This window comes from Candoia aspera, chromosome 6 (assembly GCF_035149785.1).
Source record: "Candoia aspera isolate rCanAsp1 chromosome 6, rCanAsp1.hap2, whole genome shotgun sequence".
In the NCBI taxonomy this organism is placed as follows: domain Eukaryota; kingdom Metazoa; phylum Chordata; class Lepidosauria; order Squamata; family Boidae; genus Candoia; species Candoia aspera.
Window position 1 is genome coordinate 38344021 of NC_086158.1, and position 27956 is coordinate 38371976.

General features: G+C 38.9%; 2 protein-coding genes across 3 annotated transcripts in view; both read left to right on the plus strand.

Annotated features, from left to right (window-relative positions):
* Nucleotides 1-20615, plus strand: PPP1R7 (protein phosphatase 1 regulatory subunit 7). Of its 2 annotated transcripts, none has more exons than XM_063306749.1 (10): nt 1-117; nt 5378-5500; nt 10860-10915; nt 14141-14206; nt 14639-14769; nt 15512-15674; nt 16372-16488; nt 17282-17386; nt 18973-19059; nt 20226-20615. In XM_063306749.1, the coding sequence occupies exons 1-10, from the start codon at nt 42-44 to the stop codon at nt 20400-20402; spliced, it is 1101 nt and encodes a 366-aa protein (XP_063162819.1). In that variant the 5' UTR covers nt 1-41; the 3' UTR covers nt 20403-20615. The 2 variants fall into 2 exon arrangements, with proteins under 2 accessions (XP_063162819.1, XP_063162820.1); XM_063306750.1 differs by having other exon boundaries at nt 17282-17320.
* Nucleotides 20616-24209: 3594 nt separating this feature from the next.
* Nucleotides 24210-27956, plus strand: part of ANO7 (anoctamin 7) — a 42515-nt gene continuing 38768 nt past the window's right edge. The window contains exon 1 of the mRNA XM_063306755.1: nt 24210-24332. The gene's annotated coding sequence lies outside the window, so the exon portion shown is untranslated. The remainder of the gene's footprint in view (nt 24333-27956) is intronic.

A 27956-nucleotide genomic window follows, 5' to 3' on the forward strand; every position in this document is an offset into this window, starting at 1 on the left:
GCCATGTCCGATGCCGGAAGGAGGAGGGAGCGCGAAGCGTTATGGCGACGGCGACGGCGACGGCGACGACAGAGACAGAGACAGAGAGTGGGGAGGGCGCTCAAGAGATGATGGAGGGTGAGAGGCCGGATTGTAGCGCGCGATGTCCGAATCTAGGCTAGGGTTGGCTCGGTTCCGCTATAATGAATATAGGGAAATAGGGGGCGGCTGTGGTTCGAGAGTACTGGCCTTAATGTAGGAGAGGGGAATGCTGAGATATATAGGGGGTGGTGACCACAGTGGACAGTGGGAGGAATCTCTGGGGAAGCGTTTCGGGAGAGGGATGTGGTGAGAAAAAGCTGGGGCTGTTTCCCGGAGTCAGAATTGCTGTAGGGTCTTGTCATCTCCACCGCCACGCTAATTCACCAATTAAATCAGCTCTTTTTACTTTCCTGCAGATTGCCAGGTCTCGCCCTTTCCCACTTTAAGATCTGGTTTTTGACTTTTGTTACGCTACTGGCATGGCATATAAAACAAACACACGTTGTTATTATCATCTGTGAGATGAAGATGCTGGAATAAGAGACTGATCATTTTGAGTAAGAAGTATTTTCTAACCCTGCCTTCCGGCAGCTCAGATGTCACCACTGAGTCGGTGCAGGAATTCTTGACGTTGGCAGTTTAATCTGCCACTGACTCATCAAACTTCATTTAAATTCCACCTTTTATTCTCGTCAAGATTTCACAACTTCCATATTGTTCACTCATGCCTTAACTTCAATGATTTCCTACTAAGTATTATCTTGAAAAGAGAATGAACATGTGATAGCAGTGATAGCAGTGTAGGGTGTGTTTGCAACATGAATTATTGTTATAAATCTACTGTAGTGGGAATGGTTATATCTCACTGCCTGATGTGGAGCTGAGTAGAGTTTGGGGCAACCTATTCTAGGGTTATCCACAACAAGAGGGTTTTATTTGTATCTTTCAGGAGGTACATCCAACTTCAGGAATGGGAGTAGCTGTGTTGCAGGTTTTATTTTGTTGCTGCTTACAGATTAAATTTATCCAAGCCATTTTACACTGCCTCTTTTCAGTATTCAGACTGTAGCTCCCCCAGATTTGAAGGAAGATATGTGGCACTTACATTAGTGTCATTTACTAAAGGAGACTATCCCTTAGCTCCTGTTGGATGTTTCCTAGACATCACTGATAATAAGCTGAAAGTGCTTCACATACTATTTCAGTAATCATTATAACAACTCTGTAAAGTCAGTTATTACCCTGTTCTTATAAAATGAGAGTTTATGCTGAGGGAATGGTTAAACGAAAGATGCCCATACATTTAACAATAGATGGTTGTCATTCCTTGATATAATGCAATAAATGAATAATTGAGGAATCTTTTCCTTATAGAGGGGAAATTAAACACTTTCCATGTAAGTGCATGTATCTAAATTTATTTATTTATTATTCAAATTTTGCTACCACCCATCTCCCCCAAAAGAGGGACTCTGGGCGGTTTACAACAAAATTAAGACTACAATAATAAACAATCAAGATCTTATAAAAACAATTTACAAATATAAAATACAATATAAATAAGTATAAAATCCAAGAGGTTAAAAATTCTGATCAGGTGGGAGGGGGTCTAAGGCATGAGCCAACCCCATGAATGGTTGCCCACCTTCCCGCCCCATGCAAGATGGCAAAACCAGGTTTTCAGGGCCCTCCTGAAGGTGGGAAGTGAAGGCGCCTGCGTCACCTCTGGGGGCAAGATGTTCCAAAGGGCGGGGGCAACTGCAGAGAAGGCCCGCTTCCTGGACCCTGCCAGGTGGAATTCTCTTATCGACGGGGTCCGTAACATGCCCTCTCTGCCTGGCCGGGTGGGGCGGGTCGATGTTGTGGGGCTGAGATGGTCCCTCAGGTAGCCTGGCCCCATGCCATGTAGGGCTTTAAAGGTGATAACCAACACCTTGAATTGGACCCGGAAGCAAACTGGCACCCAGTGCAGCTCGCGCAGTAAAGGTGTTATATGTGCCGATCTAGGGGCACCAAAAATAACCCGCGCAGCTGCATTCTGGACCAGCTTCCAGATACTCTTCAAGGGTAGCCCCATGTAGAGCACATTGCAGTAATCGATATGGGAGATGACGAGGGCATGAGTGACCAGAGGGCCTCTTGCTCCAGGAACGGGCATAACTGGCGTACAACCCGAAGGTGAGCAAAGGCCCTCCTAGCCATGACTGCCACCTGCTCTGCGAGCAGGAGTCGTGAGTCCAGAAGAACCCCCAGATTACGCACCGGGTCTGTCTGGAGTGCCACCCCATCCAGAACTAAAGACAATTTCCCAGAAACCAAGGAGCCGTCAACCCACAGCTACTCCATCTTACCAGGGTTCAGCTGAAGCCTGTTATTCCCCATCCAGGCCCCCACAGTCCCAGGCACTGAGACAGGGCAATCACCGCATCACTTACCTCATCCAGGATGGAGATGTATAATTGGGTATCATCAGCATACTGATGATACCTCATCCTATGGTGATGGATGACTCACCCAGTGGTTTCATGTAGATGTTAAATAAGAGAGGAGAGAGAACCGAACCCTGTGGCACCGCACAATGGAAGGGGCGAGGGTCGGATCTCTCTCTCCCAATCACCACCAATTGGGAACAGCCCTGTAGGAAGGAGGTGAACCAGCACAGAACCAACTCCCTGAGCCGTCCCAAAAGGATACCATGGTCGATGGTATCGAAAGCTGCTGAGAGGTCAAGAAGAGCCAGGATGGATGCACTACCTCCATCCCGCTCCTGCCAGAGATCATCTATAAGTGCGACCAATGCCATTTCTGTCCCATATCCTGGCCTGAAACCTGACTGAAAGGGATCCAGATAATCCGTTTCATCCAGAATCCTCTGGAGTTGCAACGCCATCACCTTCTCAACCACCTTCCCTAGAAAGGGGAGGTGGGAGACTGAACGAAAATTGTCCAGCACAGTTGGGTCCAGCAATGGCTTCTTGAGGAGGGGTTGCAGCAGCACCTCCTTAAAGGCAGCCGGAAACACCCCCTCTCCCAAAGATGTATTAACCATCACTTGGACCCAACCACATGTCACCTCCCAGGCTGCCTTCACCAGCCAGGAGGGACATGGATCTAGATGACAGGTGGTGGCATTCACAATACGGAGGATCCTGTCCACTTCCTCAGGTCCAGCAGGATCAAACTGTTCCCAGATAAATGGGCAAGAACGTTCCCTCGGCATCTCCACAGATCCTGCTTCACACTTGGGGTCCAACTTGGAGCAATCTGAGCGATTTTATCCTGCAGATGCTCAGAAAACTCTTCCGTACGGCCCTGTAGGTGGACCACTGGGCCCATCTTCCCCAAAAGGGTACATGTGATCTTGAACAGGGCAGTGGGGCGGTATTCTGCGGATGCAATAAGAGCAGAGAAACACTTCTTGAGCTAGAAGTTCTAGCAGATATCTGTTAGGTCTTTGAGATGCTGGGTGTGTACAGCAAATTTAAATGGTTTGAATGGGGCTCATATAGAAAAGTGTGCTTTGCGTAGTAATACATAGTATCTGAAACATTCTTAGAATCTTAGACATATTGAGAGTGTTGCCACAGATGCAGATTTGCATTATAACTGATTGAAGAATGAAGCTCTATCTTGTGACTTTACCACCAAGTAAATGGGCTTACCATTCCTGAGTGTGGTTGTTAACATTGCTAGGGTACTACCCATCATTGTTGAACTAAGGTTAAGCTGTCAATCGGATTGACTTTATACTGAAAAGGAAGTTTTCAAAGGAGATGAAAATATTCTTGGCTGGTCTGACAAGGCTTTTGTGCCATGCTTTTTACTTTGTATCTGAGTAAAGTACACAAACTGTACCAGAACTGGTACAGTTGGGCGTCTGGTAAGAAGAATTCTTCCAGGCTTCTTTGTGACCCAATCCTTTTTTGGGCCAAGAACTGAGATGAATATATATTTGGCATAATATGCACAAAAAAACCCCTATGAAAACAGACAAATATGACTAATCTCCTTGGAGCAGCTTAGAATATAAGGTCATGATTTAAAGATCTCTTGATAACTTGGCACATTTAGTGTAATTACCCAACCATCCCTGTGACACTCCGTAGAAGCGAAAGTTGGATTTTAAAGAAGCAGGATAGGAAGAGTATTGATACCTTTGAACTTTGGTGTTGGAGAAGACTCCTAAGAATACCATGGACAGCCAAGAAGACAATCAATGGCTCATCAAACAAATCAACCCACAAATGACCAGGCTCAAATTATCCTACTTTAGACACATTATGCAAAGACCTAGCTTCTTGAGAAGGTTCTAATGCTAGAAAGGGTGGAAGGAAAAGGAAGAAGAGGATGACTATCAGCAAGGTAGATGGATTCAGTTACAGTGGCACCATTGGGAGACTTGAAAGAACAGGTTAGAGATTGGCATAGAGAAAATCTATCTGTATGGTTGCTAGGAGTCGAAAACAACTTGATGGTACATACTCAATCACCCAACCATCATTTCCAGTTCAGGTGTAAAGGAAAACTGACCTGCCTGCTTGATTGCTCATACTTGTAAGGAAAAAAGGAAAGTGATTGTATGCCATGACAAAGGATTTTCATATTTTAGCACAATAAGCCAAGATGGGATGTTCAAATGCATATTTGTTCAAAAACAATGATTATATATCTTAAACATATGGTGCTATTCTGTGATCCCATCTGGGGTGTATATATGTATGCATACATGTAATGGACAATACACATACAGCCAAGTGAATTGCAGCCCCAAAGGTTTGCACAGTATGTTTATTAGTGTTTAATGTGCTACAAGGTATTTGTATTGATTGATTGATTGTATTTTTACACCGCCTATCTTGAAAATGGCTTGTTGTAAAAGCCTATCATGATTACCCCTCTGAAAAATTATCAGATGTTACTTAGTGCCAGCCTGGCCTTCATAGTATCTGCAAGTTAACATTTGCTGTAACTTGGATATGTTGTACGTTTGGCTTTCCAATTAGCTCTTTCCTTAGATCTTGTTACTTGGGAGTAAATCTATCTTTGAGGGCTTGCTTCTAAATAATCATGCCTCTTCCTGTGAAAATATAGAAACTCTATCCTTATTAGTTTGTGTTTAGAGGGTTAGGTCTGTTAAATTGTTGTAGCAAAAGTAAGTCATGTGTCATAACAGATTTATTATAGCATAAGCATTCACAGGGTCTGCTGTAATCCATAAAAGTATATGCCCTAATAATTGTTTTTCTACAAGATGCCACAAGATTCTTTGTAGCTTATACAGTATCTCTTTTGTTCTTTGCCTTTATACTTTACTCATCCTAAAATAAATTTAATTATTATATTTTCTGTTCTTCAGTTGACAAAAGGATTGAATCAGAAGAATCTGGAGATGATGAAGGCAAGAAGCAAGCAGTTTGCATAGTAACAGACCTCAGTCAACAAAGTCTAAGAGAAGAGCAGAATGGAGAGAATTTAACAGGTAAACTGTTACTTGGAGGATACCATTTGTAATATGACTGATGTAGAATTGGGCTTACCGAAGCCCACCTCTTTGAATCTGTAGAATGCAACTAAATATGTTTGTGTTCTGCTTCCCCACTACATATAACTAGTGTTTTTGCATATTCAATGTGTATTCATGTGTATTCATCCCCCGACCTTTCAGAGGGGAAACTTACATAGATGAACTTACAGATTACAGACTATGCCAATATAGTTTTTTCTTCCCCATTAATTTTTTGTTCATAGAAACCAGAGACACCAGTAGATCAAGCAAAGCTATAATACTTTAATATCTTATTATTCACTCATTCTAGCTAAATTCAATCACATATCTCATTTATTATGCAACTGTAGGCATTCTTGGCCCTTTAGGACTTCTTTCTTTTCTAACACAGTGAAATTATTTCCAGAGAATTTCAAAATCAGATGGATTTGAATACGAGCAAAATTATTGATGAACTCTACCCAAATACTGAATGTACCCATGTCCATTTTGACAACCTTTAAACTTCGTAGGAAAAATCCTTAGATTTTGCAAGTATTTTGTTTGCACTAAGAAGTCTAAGAGCAGACTATTCAGGATTAAGATTTTTGCATGTTCTTCTGTTATGTATACTTTTAAGCTTTTCAAATGAAGTCAGGTTCGGATATTTATGGCAATCACCTACCAGTCAGTGTGAGAAGGAGCAGGGTCCCTGTTTGCTACAGCAACAGAAATACCTTTAAGCAGTTTGCAGACTTATTTAAGAACAAAAGGAGCAAAAGAAAAAAAAGGAATCCAAATACCCTGAATTCAAAAACATCTTTAAAATGTTCATTGCACATTCCATGCATACACATTTGTGCACCTTCTGTTCATCCAATATCTTGCTGTATTTACTGAATCATTTACCCTTATATATTTAATCCAAAAAGTTGGCATGCCGCATTCAGATTAAGCCTCAAAACTGTGTTTTTAGTCTAAATGAAACATTTCTCTTCCAGCTTGTTTGCCACCACTTTGAACCATTGTAGCTTGTTTAGGCCACCTTCAAAAAGTTGTTTTGAAAGTTGTTTAGCAGACTTTAGTGCTAGTGAGAGCTACAGAAACAAATTACCATAAAGAATGAATGAGTCTGAATATAAATGCAATATCTGAGACATCTTTTGGTACTTGACTGAACTGCTGCTTTTGGTACTGGTACATCATTAAAAAGTCTGTTTTACATCACTTGTCCCCTGATTTTTTTTTCAAATTCTACAGTATCCTGAAAATTGATAATCTATCATGTAAAGGCTCAAGACACCCACTACTTCTAGTGGAGTTTGGGATTAGGATCTGCAGCCTGTATTTCATCACTTGTACATGTGCAGTGTATAATGACAAATTGAGCTCCTTAATTGTATTTTGCCTATGTACTTGCAGAAGTTGTTTTCAACCTTTACTGTATGGTGATAAAGTTATCAGTTGACTTCCAAATAGGTTGTGACCATAGCTTTAATTATGAATGTATGCAGCATAAAAATTAGCAAGAGGTCAAGCAGATGCTTTGAATGGATCCATTTTATTAGCAGAACAACTCCTCAGGCTGAATCTCACTAGCTGCTTTCTCCTCCAGAGTTGAGAGTTTCATAGTGTTCCCCCTTAAAAAGTAATATGGTTTACTTTGTTGGGTAACTGAAGGTGGTAGATGGGGCAATCAGAGTTTGGAATAATAGAAATGATTATTTAATTAAACGGTTATTTGTATTCACACTTAATTGAAATATATAAGTAGTAAAAAAACGTATCAAAGTTAAGCATGTCTATGGACATTTTTAAAAAGTTCAGATAGCAAAATAAATAGATGATTGCTTTATGCCACTTTTCTTTTCCTCAGTCCTGGTCTCTCCTTTTTCTCTACAATTTAGGATCCTTGGCTCTGTGTTCCATCTCCATTATCCCACATTTCTCTATCCTTTCAGTTCTGTTCAGCTGTAATTGTGCCTGTACTTACATTAACTCTAGTTATGCTGTATTCCTGCTTTTGACATACTAAAAACATACTCATCATGGCATGCAATAAAACAACCCTTAGTATAAATCATACATATTAATAGAATGCAGTGGAGTGCAATGTACAAATGACTCAGACAATACAAAATAGTGGAAGAGGAAAGAACAAGTGAATGGGAAAATGGTATAAGGGAATACAAAATTCCTTATCACTGTAGGGTAACACTGATGATTCTAAATAGATGGTAGCATCTAACCAACTGTGGCTGATCTCACAAAGCTAAGCAAGGTCAATCCTGGTTGATTCTTGAGTGGAAGACTGGAAACCCCAGAGCTATAGGCTAGACTGGGAACATTAAAAAAAAAAATCTGGAAGACAAAAATGGCAAACCATTTCCATATTGTGTGCCAAGAAAACTACATGGATATGTCATGGAGTCTTCAAGAATCTGGCTTGACTCAACATAATCTTTAGCTTAAAAAGGGCCTGTGTGGTAAACTAGTTAAGGTGTTGGAAATACAAGTGGGGAGACCCAGGATGGGAGTCCGCCCTCAGCCGCAGAAGCTGTCTGTGTGACTTTGGGTCAGAAACACTCAGCCCAACATATGTCTCAGGGTGGTTGTTGTGAGGAAAAATAGGAGGGTGCACTGTGAACACTGCCTTGAGCTCCCATAGAAAAGACAGGATATAAATCTAATAAAATAGGAGACTGGCAAATGTTTAGCAGTTGGGGACACACTTTATTTTTATGAGGGGTTGAGCTACATTGAATGAACAGTAATGCAAAGGTATGTTCATTATGCATGTGAGCAGGAACAGGATTTTCTGTGCAGTTGGGTTGATAAGTACTTTTTAAAAAAATCTTTGTTTAGCCTACTTACTTTATGTGCTCTTGCCTCAGTATTATGGGAAACCAAAACATTAAGTAGTGAATAAAGGGGGCATATGAGTATAAACAGTTTCTGGTCCCTGGTTGCCCATTTCTGTTCTTAAATGTCCTCTTCAAGGAAGCTATTTGAAAAGAAATCCCATCTCTGGTCACTGCTTATCTGTCAAAGGCAAAGAGTCAAGAGAAGAACTTCTGCTGAAAATGTGTGCACTTGTGAGTTATACCAACCGAATTGGGGAATGTGTATGGAAATAATGACTTAGAGATGGATGAATGTTTTCATAAGGAACAAAATTTAGTCCCTGCTTGTTCTTCAATCAAAATTGTAAACAGTGTGGCCCTTGTCCTGTACTTCAGTGCCTGGCAGTATCTCTCTTAATTGTTATTGCTGCTTTATATGCATACTTGTCACCCTTTACTTCTAGGCTCACCAGACATAATCATCTCTCTGCATTGGTTGCTCAGTATGCCAATTAATGTGAAGCTTGAACCACCTTGTCTAAAGCCCCAGTTCCAGCTAAAGAAAAGCAGCCCCAAAGCATCATGCAGCCACCACCATGCTTCACTGTGGGTATGGTGTACTTTTGGTGATGCACAGTGTTGTTTTTGCACCAAACATACTTTGTGGAATTATGGCCAAAAAGTTCAACCTTGGTCTCATCAGACCATAACACTTTTTCCCACATGCCTTTGTCAGACTTGATGTAGGTTTTTGCAAAATGTAGCTGCTGGATGTTTTTCTTTGTAAGAAAAGGCTTCTGTCTTGCTACCCTACCCCACAGCCCAGACATATGAAGAATATGGGAGATTGCTGCCACATGTAGTACACAACCAGTACTTGCCAGAAATTCTTGCAGCTCCTTTAATGTTTCTGTGGGCCTCTTGGCAGCCTCTTGGACCAGTTTTCTCATTTTTTTTCCTCAATTTTAGAGGGACATCCAGTTCTTGGTAATGTCACTGTTGTGCCATATTTTCTCCACTTGTTGATGACTGTCTTCACTGTGTTCTATGGTATATCCAATGCCTTGGAAATTTTTTTGTACACTTCTCCTGACTGATACCTTCCAACAATGAGATCCCTTTGATGCTTTGTAAGCTCTTTGAAGACCATGGCTTTTGCTGTAAGAGGCAACTAAGTAAATGTCAGAAAAATCCTACTAGAACAGCTGAACTTGGGCTTGATCAGAGTCACTTTAATTGATGGCATGTGTGTAGTGACTATTTAACATCAGTTTGAATGTGATTGGTTAATTCTGAACACAGCCACATCCCTACTTATAAGAGGGTGTGTACATTTATGCAACCACATTATTCTAGTTTTTTATTTATATTTTTTTCCCTAAAAGATTTCAGTTTGTTTTTCAACTGAATTGTACAGCTTATATATTATATTAAAGGTAGAAAAAATTCTGAAGTGATTTCTCTTGGTCTGATTTTTTTACGTCTCAAAAACCTGGCATTTTAACAAGGGTGTGTAGACTTTTTATACCCACTGTAAATAAGAATATGAAAAGGAATATAAAGCATACAGTTTAAGAGAACAAGAGACTTCTTAATGAGTTGTTCAGTAGATATCTGCAGATTTTTTGCAGAATACATAACTAAATACATGGAAAGAGGTAGTTAAACTTATGACTTGCTGATGAATAAACTCTTCCAGTGGGCTTGCTGAACAAATCCTAGTAGCTCTTCTGTTGTTGAGGTTTTGTTTATATTTTTTGTTACCGTGTCCCGTGAATCAGTGTGTATGTGCATGTTGCTCATTCACTGATAAGCCAGTGTTTTGAATAACACTGGCCTACTGCTTTATAATGCTTCGTACTGCTTTATTTTGCTGGAAAAAATATGTAACAGAGCAAGTCCACCCAGCTTGCCAAATGAGAGCATGCATGAATTATTTAGCAGAAATCCCTGAGTTTATCTTCACTCAAGCACTTTGAGAAAGAGAGTGTTTGCAAGGATCTTTCTGTTTCCAGAACAGGAAAAGTTTTCTTCAAATTGCTGATAATACTTAACCCATTCTATACAGGACTTCTGATACGGTCTTTGTTTAGGAAGAACATGTATGCTGTACCAGGCTATTCCAGGAGAACAAGTGTTTTTTGTCACACTGCAAAACTGAAAAGCTAACCAGAATGCAAGCGTAATTTAAAATTTGTGATATTTATTGTTTGCTTTGTTAGCTGTTAAGTCACTTGAGTTAGTACTTGCTTCCCAGTGAAATGCAGTGTAGATAATTCACATTTTCCATGAGTGTGTTGGTATTTCTTCCCCTACATATTTGGATTTAGCCAAAGTGATCATTAGTTTGGAAGGACTTGTATGAGTTTTGCATTGCAGCAGTAAAATCTAAACCCATTAGCTTTCCCTTTGCCAGAAGGCTTAGTTTCTCTTGAAGAAGAGACTTTGCACATTTGTTTTTGGTTGGTGAACAGCATGGGCTTATGCAGGGTGTGCTTGTTATTTTGCAGGTGAAGCAGAGACCCCAGTGGATATGGAAACTATTAGCCTGGATCCAGAGGCTGAGGTATTATAAATGTCATTTTCATATTGTAACAATACATGGATACTACACACAGCCATCCTCATGTGAAAAGCTTTGGGGAAACATCTCTGAACTTTAGGCAAACATTAATTCCTGAGTCGTTATTTTTTGGGATGCTGTTCTCCATATAATTTTTTATTAAGAATTTTGATCACAACAGTAACAACTAATACAAACTTTCTGTTAAAGAAAGAGAAAAGAATAGTAAGAAGGAATAAAAAGTGCAAGGAAAAAGAGAAAAGAAAGAATATGATAAAGAAAAAGAAAAGAAATAAGTGACTTCCAAATACTTAATTACAACATGTATAGACAAATTTAGTAACTCTTTATCCCCTATAAGATTAGAGACAGGTATCTCTTCATCCCATAACTCATCCCTTATCTATAAGCAAATCCATAAAGTATCAACTTTTCGATCCTGGTGTCAGCAAAAAGTTCATAAAGGGTTGCCAGAACTTTGCAAATAAATGTCTTACTTTAACCTTGATCAGATAAACCAACTTTATATTCCTTCCTTTTATTTCTAACCATCTTAATCTTTAGTTTATTCAAATATTGTCATAGGATTTGATTTCTCTTCAATTCTTCTTCATCCCATTGCACAGACTTCTTCAAGGGTTTAATAAGCCTCTTTTATTGATCCAGTAAGAAAACATTTTCCAGGTCATTCTCCTGGTTTGTCATTTGTATTTCCCCTTTAATTTTTTAAATTTCAGCCAGTTTCTTTTATATATCCAAATCATTCTCTTGACCTGTCATTTGTAGTTTTACTTTCAGCACTTTCTCTGTCTTGTCAGATAAAATTTGCTCCATGTCTGTCATTTCCTCATTGACATCTTCTGGACATAATCTATCCATAGAATCAGACATCATTACTGACACTGTTGTTATTGCAGTTACTAATTTCTGGCTCCATTCTTCAAAGATCTTTAATATTTCCAATGTTATGACATTTTGTGTCATTCTGTAAGTCCTAGTAGCTAACACCAAAAGCTGGCTTGTAATTTTTTTTCCCTTCTACTTAGAACTTTAGTCCTCTCTAGTGTCCAGTTTCTAAAATCATACAGTTGCTTATCTTTGTTATGAACCAAAATAGCCAAAATAACTCTGGTTCCCACAAGAAACTGTTCATTTTTTATAGTTAATTCCAAAATCTTATAGTAAAAGTCAATATTCCAAATTTAACCAGACCCTTAATCCATTTGTAACTTTCTTAGATCAAAATCTTATTTAGCTTTTTCCTCTTTATTTCAAATTCTTCAACTCCTCTCCTTATCCAGAGAGGTTCCAAAGAACCAGTCTACTCAGTGTACTCAGATGTCTTCAGTTCAACATGTCTCCCCTGGAAAAAAAAATTTAGGAAGCTGTTCTGAGTATGTCAGAGATATACGTAATTAAGAGATACTTTGTATGCAAGAAAGTGGAGAGATCAAAAGCTTCAAAGGAAAAAAAGTAATCAGACTAAAAAAAATGCTTTGAAAAATATGCATTTGCAAAACAATCTAAAATCTGTTGAAATCATGAGCAGCCCTAATATACCAGAACTCATGAAACTCCATCTGTAGGGTATTTAACATAAAAAAGAGTTAAATAACTGACTCCATATTATGTGTGCTCACGCATTCATATACACAGGTATACCTCCCACCCAAAATGGGAAAGCAGCATACTGTACATGGGGTGTTTATAGGTATTATGTTGCAGAGCAACTTAATGCAAGCAGCAGATTCCCCATGAAATTTTCAAATCAAACTAAGGTACGTAACATTGAGTAACAACTGGGTTTGTTACATTAAGGAGAATATAGAGCTTGCATTATGAAAAAATAGAATATTGAAGTTTACTGGGATGTCACCAAAAATGTTGAAGCATTGAACACTTTTGCTAATTCTAACAACTTTATTCAGTCCTCCCTCTACCTTCGCAGCCCCTTTTTCTTTAGTTTATTTTCCCTGCAGCAGTCAGTCCCATTTTGTGGCCACTAAATATGTTCTTCATAATATGAGAATTGAAGGTTTCATAATAGCTTAATTGAATGGGAGGTTCAGGACACATACAACTAAAGAATTTAATTCTGTAAGACACAGTGAATTTCTTTAAATTCATTAAGAAGAAGGGAATCACTGGCTCCCAGCAGCGATGGCTGTATATTGTATCAGGCCTGAAAAATAATGTTCTTCACTGTCCATTTTATGCCGAACACTCTTGTGTACTGTTTCTGTGCTTCTGTGAGTGGACATCTTGATGGCTTCTGTGGCCACAGAAGGTTGGATTGGGAGGAAAAGCTATGCAGAATTACAAATCTCAGTAATATCAATAAGTTATTCACTGGCAGTATGTGTAACATCTGTGATGAGATTGTAAATAAACAATAAAAAAGGGAAACTGGGCTGGATGGTAGAACAGGCAGTCTGCATGATAGATTAGGACGTAACAAGCTCTCATTTTAAATTAAAATTGAAATCAATGTTTATAGATTTTGTTCCTTCAAGAAGTTTGGTAGAAACTAGACTTGCTTTGGGACACAGTGGCGCTGCGGGTTAAACCGCTGAGCTGCCGATCGGAAGGTCGGCGGTTCGAAACCGCGCGGCGGGGTGAGCTCCCGTTGCTAGTCCCAGCTCCTGCTCACCTAGCAGTTCGAAAACATGCAAATGTGAGTAGATCAATAGGTACCGCTTCGGCGGGAAGGTAACGGCGTTCCGTGTCGTCATGCTGGCCACATGACCCGGAAGTGTCTACGGACAACGCCGGCTCTAACGGCTTAGAAATGGAAATGAGCACCGCCCCCTAGAGTCGGACACGACTGGACTTTACGTCAAGGGAAACCTTTACCTTTACCTAGACTTGCTTCACAAATCAGGAAAAGTGCAAATCCAGATTTTAAAATAGATTTGTACATACCATTAACTCTTCTTTAAATGCTGAAAGAAATGGGAATTCTAGAACAGGTGCTCTTTATTTAGATTAAACATCTTAAATTCTGCACAGCACATGAATGACAAAGATTGATTCATTTTGTGTGTGTGGAAAGACTTTTGGCTGAAAATATTTTCGTTACTACATAATAAATGTATCTCTTCTGTTCACACCTCCTATAAAATTTATTTTCAGAGAATTCCTTGACATATGTATATTGATAAGTCTCCGTATCTTCCTGATTTAGACGTAAAATTGATTTTATGTTCTTCCATTTTTTCTGCCTTTTAGGATGTCGATCTGAATCATTTCCGAATTGGCAAGATAGAAGGGTTTGAGGTGCTCAAGAAAGCGAAGGTGAGATGCTTATGGAGGCCGTCGCACCACAGGCATGACCCAGTTGCTATTGCATTGGTCTTTATGGCAGCTCACTGAATTATATATATTCTTCTAGCTGGTGGACATAGCATAACGCTGAAACTGTTAAGAGAAGAGGCCATCCAATATAATAAGGCAGCTAGGAATAGATCTCAAGCCAAAGTTGAAGACCCCAACTCTGCAGACTGGCACAGGATGGAAACAGTGGCTAAACAGGCTGGGTGTGACCACTTGGGCAGGCTTACCAGGGCTTCAGCTACTTACTGTGGCAGATTTATTGTTTTTCAGAGGTATTGGAAAGTTGCAGAATTTTAAAACTAGAACTCTAGTTCAGAACTGTTTTCCATGTGAATCTTGAGGAAAGAAGCTTTACGTATTGTTCTCTCTCTTTATTTCCTCCTCACCCTTTAGACTCTTTGTCTTCGACAGAACTTGATTAAGTGCATTGAGAACCTGGAACAGCTTCAGACTCTCAAAGAGTTGGATCTTTATGACAATCAGATTCGAAAGATTGAGAACTTGGAGGCCTTGACAGGTCTTGAGTAAGTATCTGGATGAACAGTGAGTAGCTATCTGAGTGGTTGGTGGGAAACTGGCTTGTTCATTTCATAATGGTTGCCAAAATCGTTTTTATTTAAAAAATAGTGTTGGTTTACTTAGATATTGCTCTTCATGGAGCTTGTTTGGTAATTTACTAAAACAAGAAAAATGCACCAATAGGTTTTAAGAGAGTTATGCATATGTTTGAAGAAATGAAACATCTTTGCCTAGTACCAACTAGGAGAAAGTCAGGCAAGTAGAGAACCACAGTTATTATTATTATTATTTATTTTATTTATTTCCTATCCTGCCTTTATTATTTTTTTTATAAATAACTCAAGGCAGTGAACATACCAAATACTCCTTCCTCCTCCTATTTTCCCCACAACAACCCTGTGAGATTGAGACGACCCCCCTCCCAGTTGCGCTCTCTTGCCCTGCTTTATTTCTTGTCTTTCTCGGGTAGGTGGTTCCAGTTCCAAACAATGCAATAGAATGCAGTCACCCACCATATTTTTATTTTCTAAGAATACTTTCAGGACCTCTGTGGGACCCAAAGTTATTTCTGGAAGAAAAAGATTGGCACTTTTTCAATGTCCACCTTGTCAATTATTGTTTTTTAATTATAGTAATTTTTAAGCCAGATGGGGACATATGCATAGATCTGTGAGAAAGAATGCAGTAAAATATGATAGATGCTGTCTGGTTTTGCTTTTTGAGGTAATTTTCTTTGTTTCCTATTAGGATCCTAGATATTTCATTTAATGTTCTACGACACATTGAAGGTTTGGATCAGCTTAGCCAGTTAAAGAAACTCTTCCTGGTCAACAACAAAATCAGCAAAATTGAGAACCTAAGCAACTTACAGCAATTGCAGATGTTAGAGCTAGGATCTAATCGAATCAGGGTAAGATCTGCTTCTCTCTAAACAGTACAGTAAGCCAACTAATATCCAGGCAGTGCTTTCAAAAATAAATATCTGTACTGGAATATTAAGAGCAAACTCCATGTCATGTTAATTATACACAGGGAAACAAGGAAAATATGAGCAGATCCTATCTGTAAAACAACAACAATTTGTAGGCCACTTTCAGATGCAGACATTTTTACACAGCATGGTTTTGACTCCTTTCAGGAAAAGAGCACTTGTCTAAAAATAATAGATTGATATGAACTGTGCTGCTAGACATAATAATAGTGAAAGTTTTTTGTGACAAAGCAAATTCTATAAAGATTCAGTGCAGAAAAATATCAGCAAATTCTTTATGAAGTCTCTTTGTGAGTAAACATTAGCAGAATGTAGACTTGAAACATGAAGGCTGCTATTTTCCATCCCTTTCCTATAGCTTAATTGCTTGCTATGTCCATTGAGTTTGTTTGGCTGATAGAAAGTACAAATAGTCTGTCATATTGCATGATATTGTTCAGCTTTGAACAATCTCACAAACATCTTACGTGCACATAATCATGATAAAAAGGACAAGGAAGGCAATCTGGGTTTGCTAGCTACGCTGTAGTCTATTTACTGGCTATTATGTTGGAGGTTAGTGACATGCTTGCAGGAGTCAAAAATCGGAATCTTGTTCAATGTGGTTGTTTTACAGGCAATTCAGAATATTGATACCTTGACTAATCTGGATAGCCTATTTCTGGGAAAAAACAAAATCACCAAGTTGCAGAACCTGGATGCACTGACAAACTTGACAGTGCTTAGCATACAGGTACCAGTCCTGTGCTTTCTATTTTTGATTGTTCATAATATAATTTAAATTATTTGACTTTCCTCTCTGCATAATTTCTAACTAAAGTTAAAATTACAATTGCTCTGATCAGTTTGAATTTAAATACTTATTAAAATGATTATTTTTCAGACCTTCATTAAATTATCATTTAAATTGTGACCTTTTTCTTTTGCGCATAGTAATAGCTGTCTGGTATATATATTTCTTCCTATGCTAGAAATACAGCAATTATGCGATAGAATAGTCTGTTAAAGTATGTACTTAATGTTTCCAAAACGTTGGTAGAGAATCTTATCACATTTAAGTTTCAGAGCAACCAGAGAATATCACTGAAATGCACAGATCAAAAGCAGTATGTTTTTCTTTAATAGAACCATAAATGTGCTTTCTGGAAGAATAACTATTGCATTTCCTCTGGCTAATTCAGTGTTAGAAAGTTGTGCATAGTTCTGACCAGAAAAGATTTGGATAGATTTAGCTTAGTGCTGGCTATCCAGTTTCTTTTGAAAGACATAAATACAGTTTGGAATTGAGCTAATGGGTCAAAGTATTAATGAAAGTGAAAAGAGGGAAGTAATACATATTTGGGCCAAAGAGTTTATATCTGTCTTCCAAGTGTGATGTTTTTTTACTTCTGGGATGACGCCAGAATGATTCTTACATAACATGCAAATGAGTCTTCCGTGGAATTTGTTCAGTCAAGAGTTGTGTACAATTTGTACCCAAGAAGTCCAGTTCTGTCATTTTAACCCAAATTTTATGCATATTCCAGAGCAATCGGCTGACAAAGATTGAAGGACTACAGAATCTGGTAAACCTGCGAGAGCTGTACCTTAGCCATAATGGCATAGAAGTTATTGAGGGACTGGAGAATAATGTGAGCTATCATTTATTATTTGTTTATCTAGTGCTACCCTTGGACATGGCATTTCTTAAAGAATGGGTGGATGTATTTCTACATCAGAGGTTTACCATGTAGAAAAAGATACAGCAGAGATGAGAGAGGAAGGCCAGGGAAACGTAGACATTTGAGAAGAGGAAGAAGAGGCATAAAAATAATGTAACTTAGTTACAGAAGCAGGTGTAGGTGATGTCTGGGTATCAGTGTGCCCGCATATACTTTCTTCAGGGCTAGTCATTCTTATGAAATAAAAGTTATATGTTTTGGGGAATGCATCCTTGCCCAGGAAGAAAAAATAGCAAATGTGAAGCAATAAAAAGCATCCTGAATGCTGGAGGATGCTCTCTAGTGTTCCTTCTTATGAGCTGTATTTTCTTATTAACTGTGCCTTCAGTTAGCCATTTTATAAAAGTGCCTGCCACATGTTACATTTTCTGAAAATTCCAAATGCACAGACAGATCCCAGAAGGGTACCATACCCCATGACAAGGTATTGTGGCTAGGGGATTGTACTATGGGCTTTGTAAGAAAGGTATGTTTTGAGGATGGACTTGAAGGAGGAGTCATTATTAAAGAGAGTCTGGGGACGAAAGAGAAAGAACAGAGTCATTTGAAGGAGCAGAAGAACGTCGTAATGCTGAGGTGAAAGCTATAAACCGAGATGCACTGGCTGCTGCTGGAATGGAGAATTAAAAGTGGGTCTCATATGGATCTCCAGTTTTGCTCTCCTGGCTTAAGTAGTAAGGGTTAATGTGGTTTTTTTTAACAGAAAGATTAAATTTATGTTACTTATTTTTTTTAGTTTTATCCCGCCTTTATTATTTTTATAAATAACTCAAGGCAGCGAACATACCTAATACTCCTTCCTCCTGCTATTTTCCCCACAACAACAACCCTGTAAGGTGAGTTGGGCTGAGAGAGGGGGACTGACCCAAGGTCACCCAGCCAGCTTTCATGCCTAAGGCGGGACTAGAACTCACAGTCTCCTGGTTTCTAGCCTGTTGCCTTAACCACTAGACCAAACTGGCTCTTATGCTTTATGCTTTCCTAGTGTTCATATACCTTTTGTGGAAAGAAGAAATGTATTTTAAAATGTTGATATAACTTATGTAAAAGTTTCTTAAGTTTAATCCTCTTCTTGAAGAACAACATCTTTGATTTGGTTCTTCATGATTTAAATATATCTCTTTTATTACCTGGTTCCTTTATTCTCCTTGCCTAGAGTAAATGTCATAAGAACATAAATATTTTAATCACATTTCAAGCAATGAAGCAATATGGAGAGAGTCCCAACCCATCAGTATTACCTTAGTAGAATTATGTCCAAACTGTTTTGTTTCTTAGGTTGGTTGCCATCACGGGGAAAAAATGTTTTGCCTTTTCTGTAGTTGGATACCAACAATCAAGTATGTTTATATTTGGGGAAGACAACTAAATATGTAAAGTTGCTGAACTCTTAAGTATATTGCTGCATGGCATGTCCTTTATCTTCTAATAATGGTCTATGCAAGGGTATAAAATATGCAAAAAAATAACGTTAAGTTTCTATTCACTTGTTTTAGAATAAACTTACAATGCTGGACATTGCAGCCAACAGAATCAAAAAGATTGAAAATATCACCCACTTAACAGAACTCCAGGAATTTTGGGTAAGTCTGCAGTCTTAAACCTGCAGTCACTTTAGCCGACAATATCCTCCCCTATTCTTTCTGTCTGCAGCAGGCTGGTAAAACACCATTACATGCTTCTCAGTCTGGTGATGGTGATGGTGATGGTGATGGTGATGGTGGGATTCATTCCCCTGTACTTCAGATGGGCTTTAAGTGGTCTCCTCATACTATTCTAGAGTGCTGTGATCTCCTTCAACATGAATCCTTCCAGTGCTGTCATGTCACTTCAAGAAAACTTTGCTCATGTGGGACAAGCCTATACTATAACCTCTCATTTTTCTGTCCTTCCATAAAACTATGAGCGGTTGATGTTATGTCATAATATGGGCAACTCCCACCTGGCCCCAAGATTCTTGAATTAGCTTGGTGGCATAGGAAGGAGCTGAGTTGAGATAGTTTCCACATAGCAAGTAAAATGCAAACATACAGCAGCCTTCCACATGCTAGTGCCACCTAAATACATTAGGAATATATCTTCCAGAATTTCTGATCGTGCTTACTGGGAATTCTGGAAGATACATTCCCATCATACCTGGAGGGCATCAGAATGAAGAAGCCTGGAATAGGCCCTTGTGTGCTTTTACAAATGGTAGGAAGAGTTGCAATCAGAGGCTTCGAACAGAGCGAAGGCTGCCATAATCTTCAGGACCTGTACCCCGAACAGAAAAAACAAAAATGATCTGGCTTAGCATGAATAGAAATTGCTGATGTTGAATGATCCTTGCTTTCTGTGTTGCAGCATGATTTATCTGATTTCTTCCTTTTGTGCCACAGATAAGAAATTTTAGAATAGAGATACCATTTTTTAAAATCCATATTGAATCTTTCAATTATAATATGTTATAATATTGTGAGCTCCTGGCAGATAACATCTTATAAGGGATTAATTCATTCTCACTATTATTTTGTATCTACTATGAAAAATGGGCTTCAGAGCATGCATGAGCTCACACATTATATGAATAAATAATGCATAGGACTCCAGTTTCATAACCAAAATATTACGCTGAGGCAGAATATGCTTCACCTTTTCAAGGTTTTCTCTTTTGCAGTAGAAGGAGCATGAGATAATGATGACAGCTGTGAATAGTTACTAACTTGTGTCTTAAACGTCTAGCAATCTTTATTTTCTGTATGCTTCCCAGATGAATGATAATCTCATTGAATGCTGGAGTGACTTAGATGAGCTGAAAGGAGCCAAGAAGTTGGAAACAGTCTATCTAGAGCGAAACCCTCTCCAGAAAGATCCCCAGTACCGTCGTAAAATCATGCTGGCTCTTCCATCTGTCCGGCAAATAGATGCTACCTTTGTCCGGTTCTGAACCTTCTCTGGCCCTTTTCCTTTGCCTTTCTTCCTTTCAGAGTGTCACAACTGGGATTTTTATCCACACACTGTACCCTCTGTCTTCAGCCTGCTGACACTTACAGAGCAAATGGCCAACCAGAAGCACTGATATCAAACCTTGCATATGATGCACACACTCTTGTTGTTTTTGATTATTATTATTATTATTATTAAATCCTAACGTGTGAAATTTCCTGGTCATAATGGTGTCTGTCTGAATTAGGCAATCTAGCCACAATTTCAGAGAAATATTCTAAATCTTGACCATCTTAAGTCTATAAATGTGTACATCTGATATTTAAAAATTGCCAAATAATTTGCCCTCTAAATTTTTTCAGTGCTCTGGCAGCCTGCGTAGAGTTGAATAGCCTGAGACAGATGTTAATGCATTGAAATATAACACTTTCATTATGTTTTCTTTCTTAAGGTGAAAATAGAAAATAGAATCATCCAGTGAGCGCAGAGGCAACCAGATGTATAGAGCAAATTGTGTTGCCCAATTATTTGCTTCCACCTATCTACATTTACGTCACCATGCATTGCTGGACTTGCCCTTGTCAATATGTACACATCCTGGTTTTCCTCACTATACAAGCATGGATATATACAGTATGCCTTTATTTACTTTTCTCATCACCTGATCTGCAGAGCATCATGCTTTTGAGATGCTGTCCTATACCATTTTACTAAGTTTAACATGAGGTAGCCTGCATTCTGCAAAAGATGGTAGAGCAAGCTACATAATCAACACAAAATGGATTTCAAACACTAATTACTAGAGAAAGAAGGCACAATCCTATAAATGATTGATTTGTGTCTAAACTTGCCAAATAACTAAAGGTAGGCTAGAATGGCATAAGTGGAATATAAACATCTTTTGGGGCCAACAGTATCTGTTAGGCAGAAAAACAATGTTGATTACAGGAGTAACTGATTTTTGGAGCCAAGTGTTGAAGCCATGATTGGTTTTCACAGAAAGCCTTTAGGTATGCCATTCTTGTGAAGATGCCGGCAGTAAAGGAGTATGATTCTCTGTGTTAACAATTCACATGATAAACAACTCTGAACGAAACCACAGCAAATAGCCATAAATTGTTTGCATATCTTTCCAAGGAAGAGAGGCCACTGTATGGTGAATCAGTCACTCTCAGCCCAACCAAGCTCACAGGGTGGTGGTTGTGAGGAAAATAGGAGGAGGAAGGAGTATTTGGTATGTTTGCCGCCTTGAGTTATTTATAAAAAATAATAAAGGCGGGATAGAAAACAAATAAATAATACAGCTGAGCCTAGATCAATGCTTCAAATGCTTTGTATAGAAAAAATCTGATCACACCAAATATAATCATTCAAGAATAGTCAATGGTATGTCTTCAGATATTTTGAACTTCCAGTTTCCATCTCTAACTAGCATGGCAAACAGTAAGGTTAGTCCAATACATCCGGAAGCCACCAGATTGCCTACCTAGGGTAACTGTTGATAATGCATTGGCTTTAAGTATAAAAAAATTCACCTCTGACCTCTTTGTACTAATAGATATTGAAAACATTATTGATTGAAATCTCTGGCCACTCCAGACAAATAGTTCTGAAATCTCTTTGAACCCCACATTGGTATTAATAAAAGGACAGAAGAAAAATAGATTTCAGCTTTAGAAATGTAGATTTCCCTGATGCCTACATTAAGATGCTTTAGTTTGAAGATCCTGAGACCTCTATATCAGTGTCACCAATTTCACTGAATACTTCAGGATCTCCATAGATTTGTTGAATGTATGTCCATTAAAAAAAAATATCTTGAAATAAAGCATTCTTTTCTTTGGAGCATTATTAATTATAATACACTGCTGATACCTTTAATTTAAGGAAATTAACTGGGCTCCTTTTAAATGTTTTTCAGTTATCTGAAGATGAGCTCTAAACTTGTTTTGCTGGCTTTAGAGCTGATATAGTCGTCCAATGCCAAGCACTCCATCACTCTTCAGTTATGATCTCATAAATGATGGCATTAGAACTCTTACCTCAGTAGCAGAAGGTGAGGCTTTAACACCTCTATAGGACGGAGCTATCTAGGTAGTTAAGGTGCAGTTTGCAATCTGAAAATAATAATTTAAATGTGTTGATTTGCCTTAGGATTTCTGACAGGTTTTAGTCAAATCACTGATTTCTGCTCCAAATTTTTCATCTTTTTATTAGTGATGTATGCTTCTGAACTTCAGACAGACAAAAGGGCTCGGGAGATGCACTAAATAAAGCTGATTAGGCTGTTTGTAACACTGGGTAGACTTCTAGCGTTTTATGTCCTTGGTTTGGGAGCTTTACATGCAAGAGCCAATGACATCTCTCAGATTTAAAATAAACTAGGATTACAATTTTGTGCACTCCCTCAGCAAAAACAGTCCCTTGAAATACATAAAAGGAAATCAGGCAGTAAATATTTTAACAGTGCCAGAAACCCTGAGACTTTTGCGTATGTTTCCTGACCAAGAGAATGTAGCCCTTTTATTCAGTTATCTTTTAGATTTTAAATGTAGTTTTCCCCTTGCCAAGTGTCAGTAATATAATACATTGCCTGAGCTGCTTTCTTGCCCTACACTTTACAACTCTCTTCCAGTGGATGCCTTTTTTGAAAGCATATGGAGAATTTAAACTATCCCTTACAATTCACAGCCATAAATGATTTTAAATTATTCTGTTCTGCTGATTATTGTAAACATGAATATTCTCAGCATTTTGCCACGTTGTTAATTAATTTTCATTCATTTTAACATCTTAGAAGCTGCTGCTATCTGCCTGCTTTCTTGCTTTTTTTTTAATTGTGCACATACACACACAAGCATAACATACATGTATGCATTATGGTTATGATTATGATTAAATTTATACACCACCATTTCACTATAAAAGGTTTCAGCAGAACGGCTTAGAATAACGGTGAGATGAGAAACTAGGGGAGCCATTAATACACTGCCCCCAAATAGGATGATTACAATAATAGCTAAATGCAAACATGATGCAAATCTGTACATATAAATATGAATAGAAGTTCTACAATTTAGGTAGGAATACAGCTTTCTGTTGAATCTACAATGACCTCCGCACCCTCTGCCCAGATGTTCTCAATAGGAACTTAAAAACTTGCTCCTTACCCTTGTTTGGGATGTTTACTATTTACTAGACATTTAATTAGAGAACAGTTCTATGTTACTTATTTTTAATTGTACTGAAGCTCAACAATGAAGTGCTTTTTAAAAACTCCAAGTGAGGTCAGCCTTTTCTACGGATTTATAGTCTAATAAAATATATATTAGGGAGGAGGAAGTGAAGAGAGAGGCTAGTCAAGGCTTCTCGGTATCTTCAGTTGTTACATCATTCTCATTTTTTTCTCCCTACATCTTTTCCTTTACACTGGTCGCAGCAGAAAAAATGCTTGAGATATGAAAGCTATCCCTCCTCTCCCTTTTTTATACATGCCTTTTTTCTTTATATATTTCCCTTAAGGAAAACTTTGATAAAATGTGGCTGCTTACGTTTATGCACGGATCTGCAAATCCACACCCTCATATCAAACAAAGGCAAGGTCTGCTAAAAGCTATTAAACAGGAATGCTCTGGGGAAACTGCCTGCAAGTTTGAGATTACTCCACCTTATGCATACACCCAGGTATTAACCAAAGCAGGAATCTGCTGGTGAACAGCATCAGAGAGGCATTGCTGAACAGTGGGATTTCTATGTCTTCTAAAGTAAAGACAAACGAAGATAACGGCAGGAAACAAGCAACACAATATATTTAGCATCCTTTGCATTTCCTTGGAATCTCTCAGGGATCCGTGAAATGGATTTGTCAGCTGATAGCCATTCAACCAAGAGAAGGAGGGTACGGATGCAATAAGCCCATCATCAACACCAGGTACTTTATCAGCAAGAATGTCTGTAATACAGGATGCATAACTTGCAATGATGCAGTGCAAAGAAGTGCATACAGGGCTGCTTCATTTCTTGTTATGATCTTGTTATGTTTAAGAACCTATATTTTATCCCCACTCCTATTTCCAAAGTTTCTGCATTATCCTCCCATCCCTGTCTCTAGCTGAAGATTTGTTAATACGTGGAAAGCCCAAAGGCATTCTTCTAGTCATCTTTCTTATGTGATGTAATGTAATATAGGATCCTGGACTTAGTATGCCACTGTGGAAAAGCAACTATACCACAGTAGAATATCCAGTTAGTATCTTTCCCCCAAAATTGCAAGTGAGCCATCCCATTAAGTGCAAGGGAAGGTAAAATATTTCCCAGGTGGCTTGCTAAAATAAAAATTCCATAGTGGAAATGGGGGAATTCAGATCTGATTACCCATATCCAGAATGTGTGATTACCAACAGGCTGAACAGTTTTGAAAAGTTGCTTAACTAGCCCAGCTCTGCAGTGCTTTCACTGAGAGTAAGCAAGTCTTTTATTGTATATTTAATTTCGTATGTTTGTGTATTTATTTCAATCCCTCGTTTCTCAACACTTCTAGTGTTAGGCTTGGGGGAGGAGTTATCTGGTTGGGAGAGGAAAAGGAAGAATCATTACCCAGAAAAAATTGCGACATTACAAAATTACAAAAGATTTTCCCTTACATTTCTCTGGACTGTCATCTGGTAAGTCAGCCTATTCTGTAGATTCCCTCAGTTTAATATAAAATAGTCCCTGGCCTGCGACAAAGTGAGTAGCTGGAGGCAGGGAACAAGAGGTGAGGGAAGACGAAGCTTTGTGTGTCCTGCCATGTGCATTAGCATCTTTGAAATAGGCCTTCTGTCATCAGGTGTGCTGTGCCATTGCCAGGTTTGAAATAAGATTTTGTAGGAATTGACATTTGATAGATGGGATGAAGACCGTATTGGGCTAATCTTTTAGTTTCGATTTATATAATACACCAGGGTAAATAGTAATTGTCCTACTTTCTGCCTTAAAGTATTGTACAAATCCAGGTCAGGTGAGGACAGTGTGCTCTGTGGCCCCAGGCTACTGGATTAATTCAGTAAACCAATGGAGAAACTAGATTGTGCCAGCACAATATTTGTCAGAAGAGACAGATACTCCTAGACATCTGGTAGAAGTCACAATGACCTTATGCATGTCATGGTATCATTGTACAAATGATACAAATGGTCTGTGTGATGATAACGATGCTCATGGCATCACTTGCTCCCTCCTCTAGCCTCCCCGTGGACACCTAGGCAGAAACTCCAACTTCTTGGCTCACGTCCTGTTGTATCAAAATTGAATTCAAAGTATTCAACTATTGCTAAATAGTCTGCCTTCTAAAGTGAAAATAGCACAGTGTAAGAATTAAGACCCTTTCAAATATTAATTAAAGCTTACAAAGTATTTACAAACTTTTCACCATACATCAACTGGATACAGAGCTTTTTACCTGCTAGTAAGAGAATTCAGTAAATGTGGCCCTAGCTACCCTCCTTTCGGCATCCAGCAGAATTCTCTCTTGGAATCTTGAAAGAAATGCTCCCACATGATAATGTTCCTGTAATCTTATTCTTTTACTCTTCTCATGACTAAACTTACATGCATATGAGTTTGTGAATTGTGGCATTTATTTTATTTATTTATTAAGAACATATTTATATAGCCTCAGTGACATGACTGTGGTTAAAACAATCCCTAGAGAACACATTCCCCTCCCCCCAACAAACATCCTGTTATAAAATAGTTAAGGTACTTAAGGTGGGTGTAAACATGAAACACCGTTTAAAAAGAAAAGTTTTGAGTGATCTCCTAAACTGTTGGAATGAGGAAGCAGCATATTGTCAGAGCCACCATAGGCAAGGCCTGCCTTCTGGTTCACAGCCATCTCTCATGGAGGTGGACCCTTGAACAGACTCTGTAAATGTTCTGACAGGGTGGGCAGAATCATCTTGGACAAGGCAGTCCCTAATGAAATACATTGCTGTACCATCTAGAGCTTTATAGATAATAACTGGAAACTTGAAATAGTCCTGGAAGCTTACTGGTAACCTGTGCAGTGAATGCAAAATAGGTGCTACCTGTCCTAACAGCCAGGAACCACGCTGAGACAAGGAATAGGTCTCTAGTGTTTTATTACTGCTACATTAGACAGAAAATCCTAACAAACTGAAGAAACGTGGGAAAAACCCAGACAGATAAACCCCAAAAGCTAAGGTGGGTCTGATCTGTGTCTCTTTGAATGGCTGCTTAACTCCTCAGTACTACGCATGTGTTTTCCCCCCTGGATAGGGCCCCCTCCTGCTCACCATCAGTACCCATGACATCACCTTCTAATAGTGGGTTTCCCCTCCTAGCAGTCTTGTAAGTTGTAGTCTGTACCAGTTTTTGTAATTTCCAAGTCATCTTCAAAGGGAGCCTACATAGAGCATGTTGCAGGAGTCCAAACATGTAATTATGGCCTAAGCCATTGTCACTAAGGCTTCCTGTTACAGATAGGGTTCTCACTACTGTACCAGCCAAAGCTGGGCAAAAGCCTCCCCAACCACAACCTCTACCTGATGTTCAAGCAGGAGGTGTGAGAACTCAGCCCCATCTACAGTTAATACTGGAACCAATGTTTCTGGAAAACCAAGACGTTTATGGACAAACAGTAACTCTGTCTTGCTATGCTTTAATCTGAGTTAGTTTTTCCCAACCAGATCCTAACAGCTTCTAAATATTGACTCAAGACTTTTATGGCTTGTGGTAGAGATACTGTATGCTGATGATATCCCATCTCAAACTGATGGATAGCCCCTCTCATTAGTTTTATAAATAACATGGGGAAAAGGACACTGGAGTAGTCATGGGCTTACTCACCCTCCCCCCACAGCTACCAACTGGAAATGCCCACTCAGGAATGGAATACTTGTAAAACAGTTCCTCCAATCCCCTCCCTCGAGGTAATTTATAAGAATACCACAATTAATGACATCAAACATCACTGACATCCAGTAGAACAAGGAGGCTTCCAGCTACTGGCAAAGGCCCTTAACCAAAGTGGCCAGTGTTATTTCCATCCCAAGTCTAGGCCTAAATCCCAACTGAAAAGGATCTATCTAATCTGCTTCCTCTTGGATTCTCTCTAGCTGATTTTCCACCATCATCAACAATCTTTCCTTAAAAGAGGAAGTTGGTGTCTGGGTGGTAGTTGTTCAATATAGCTGGAATAAGAGATGGTCTCTTCAAGAGACTGCCTCTTCATATCACTGCCTCTTTCGAGGTAGACCAAACCTCATCCTCCCAGATGATTATCACCTGTGAATCTACCTGACCATACACACCCATAGCTGCCTGATGCGAGTCAGGTTGGACATGGGTCCTTCCCACAGGTGACAGAGGTAATAGAATAGAACCCCTTATACACTTCCCCAGATTCCAGAAACTCAGAAGAAACACAGGTAACTGCAAGACATTGCCCCACTCACTGACATGACTGCCCAGTTGACATCTAAACCATGAGCAAATTTGACTAATATGAGTAACTTTCTTCAAAGAAACTCACAAAAGCATCACAATGAACTGT

Excerpts from the sequence above, each read along its gene's own strand:
- PPP1R7 (XM_063306749.1), top strand. The coding sequence starts at position 42 with ATGGCGACGGCGACGGCGACGGCGACGACAGAGACAGAGACAGAGAGT. Across the intron at positions 17,387-18,972 it reads TTGAGGGACTGGAGAATAAT|AATAAACTTACAATGCTGGA; the intron begins GTGAGCTATCAT and ends CACTTGTTTTAG. Across the intron at positions 19,060-20,225 it reads CAGAACTCCAGGAATTTTGG|ATGAATGATAATCTCATTGA; the intron begins GTAAGTCTGCAG and ends TATGCTTCCCAG.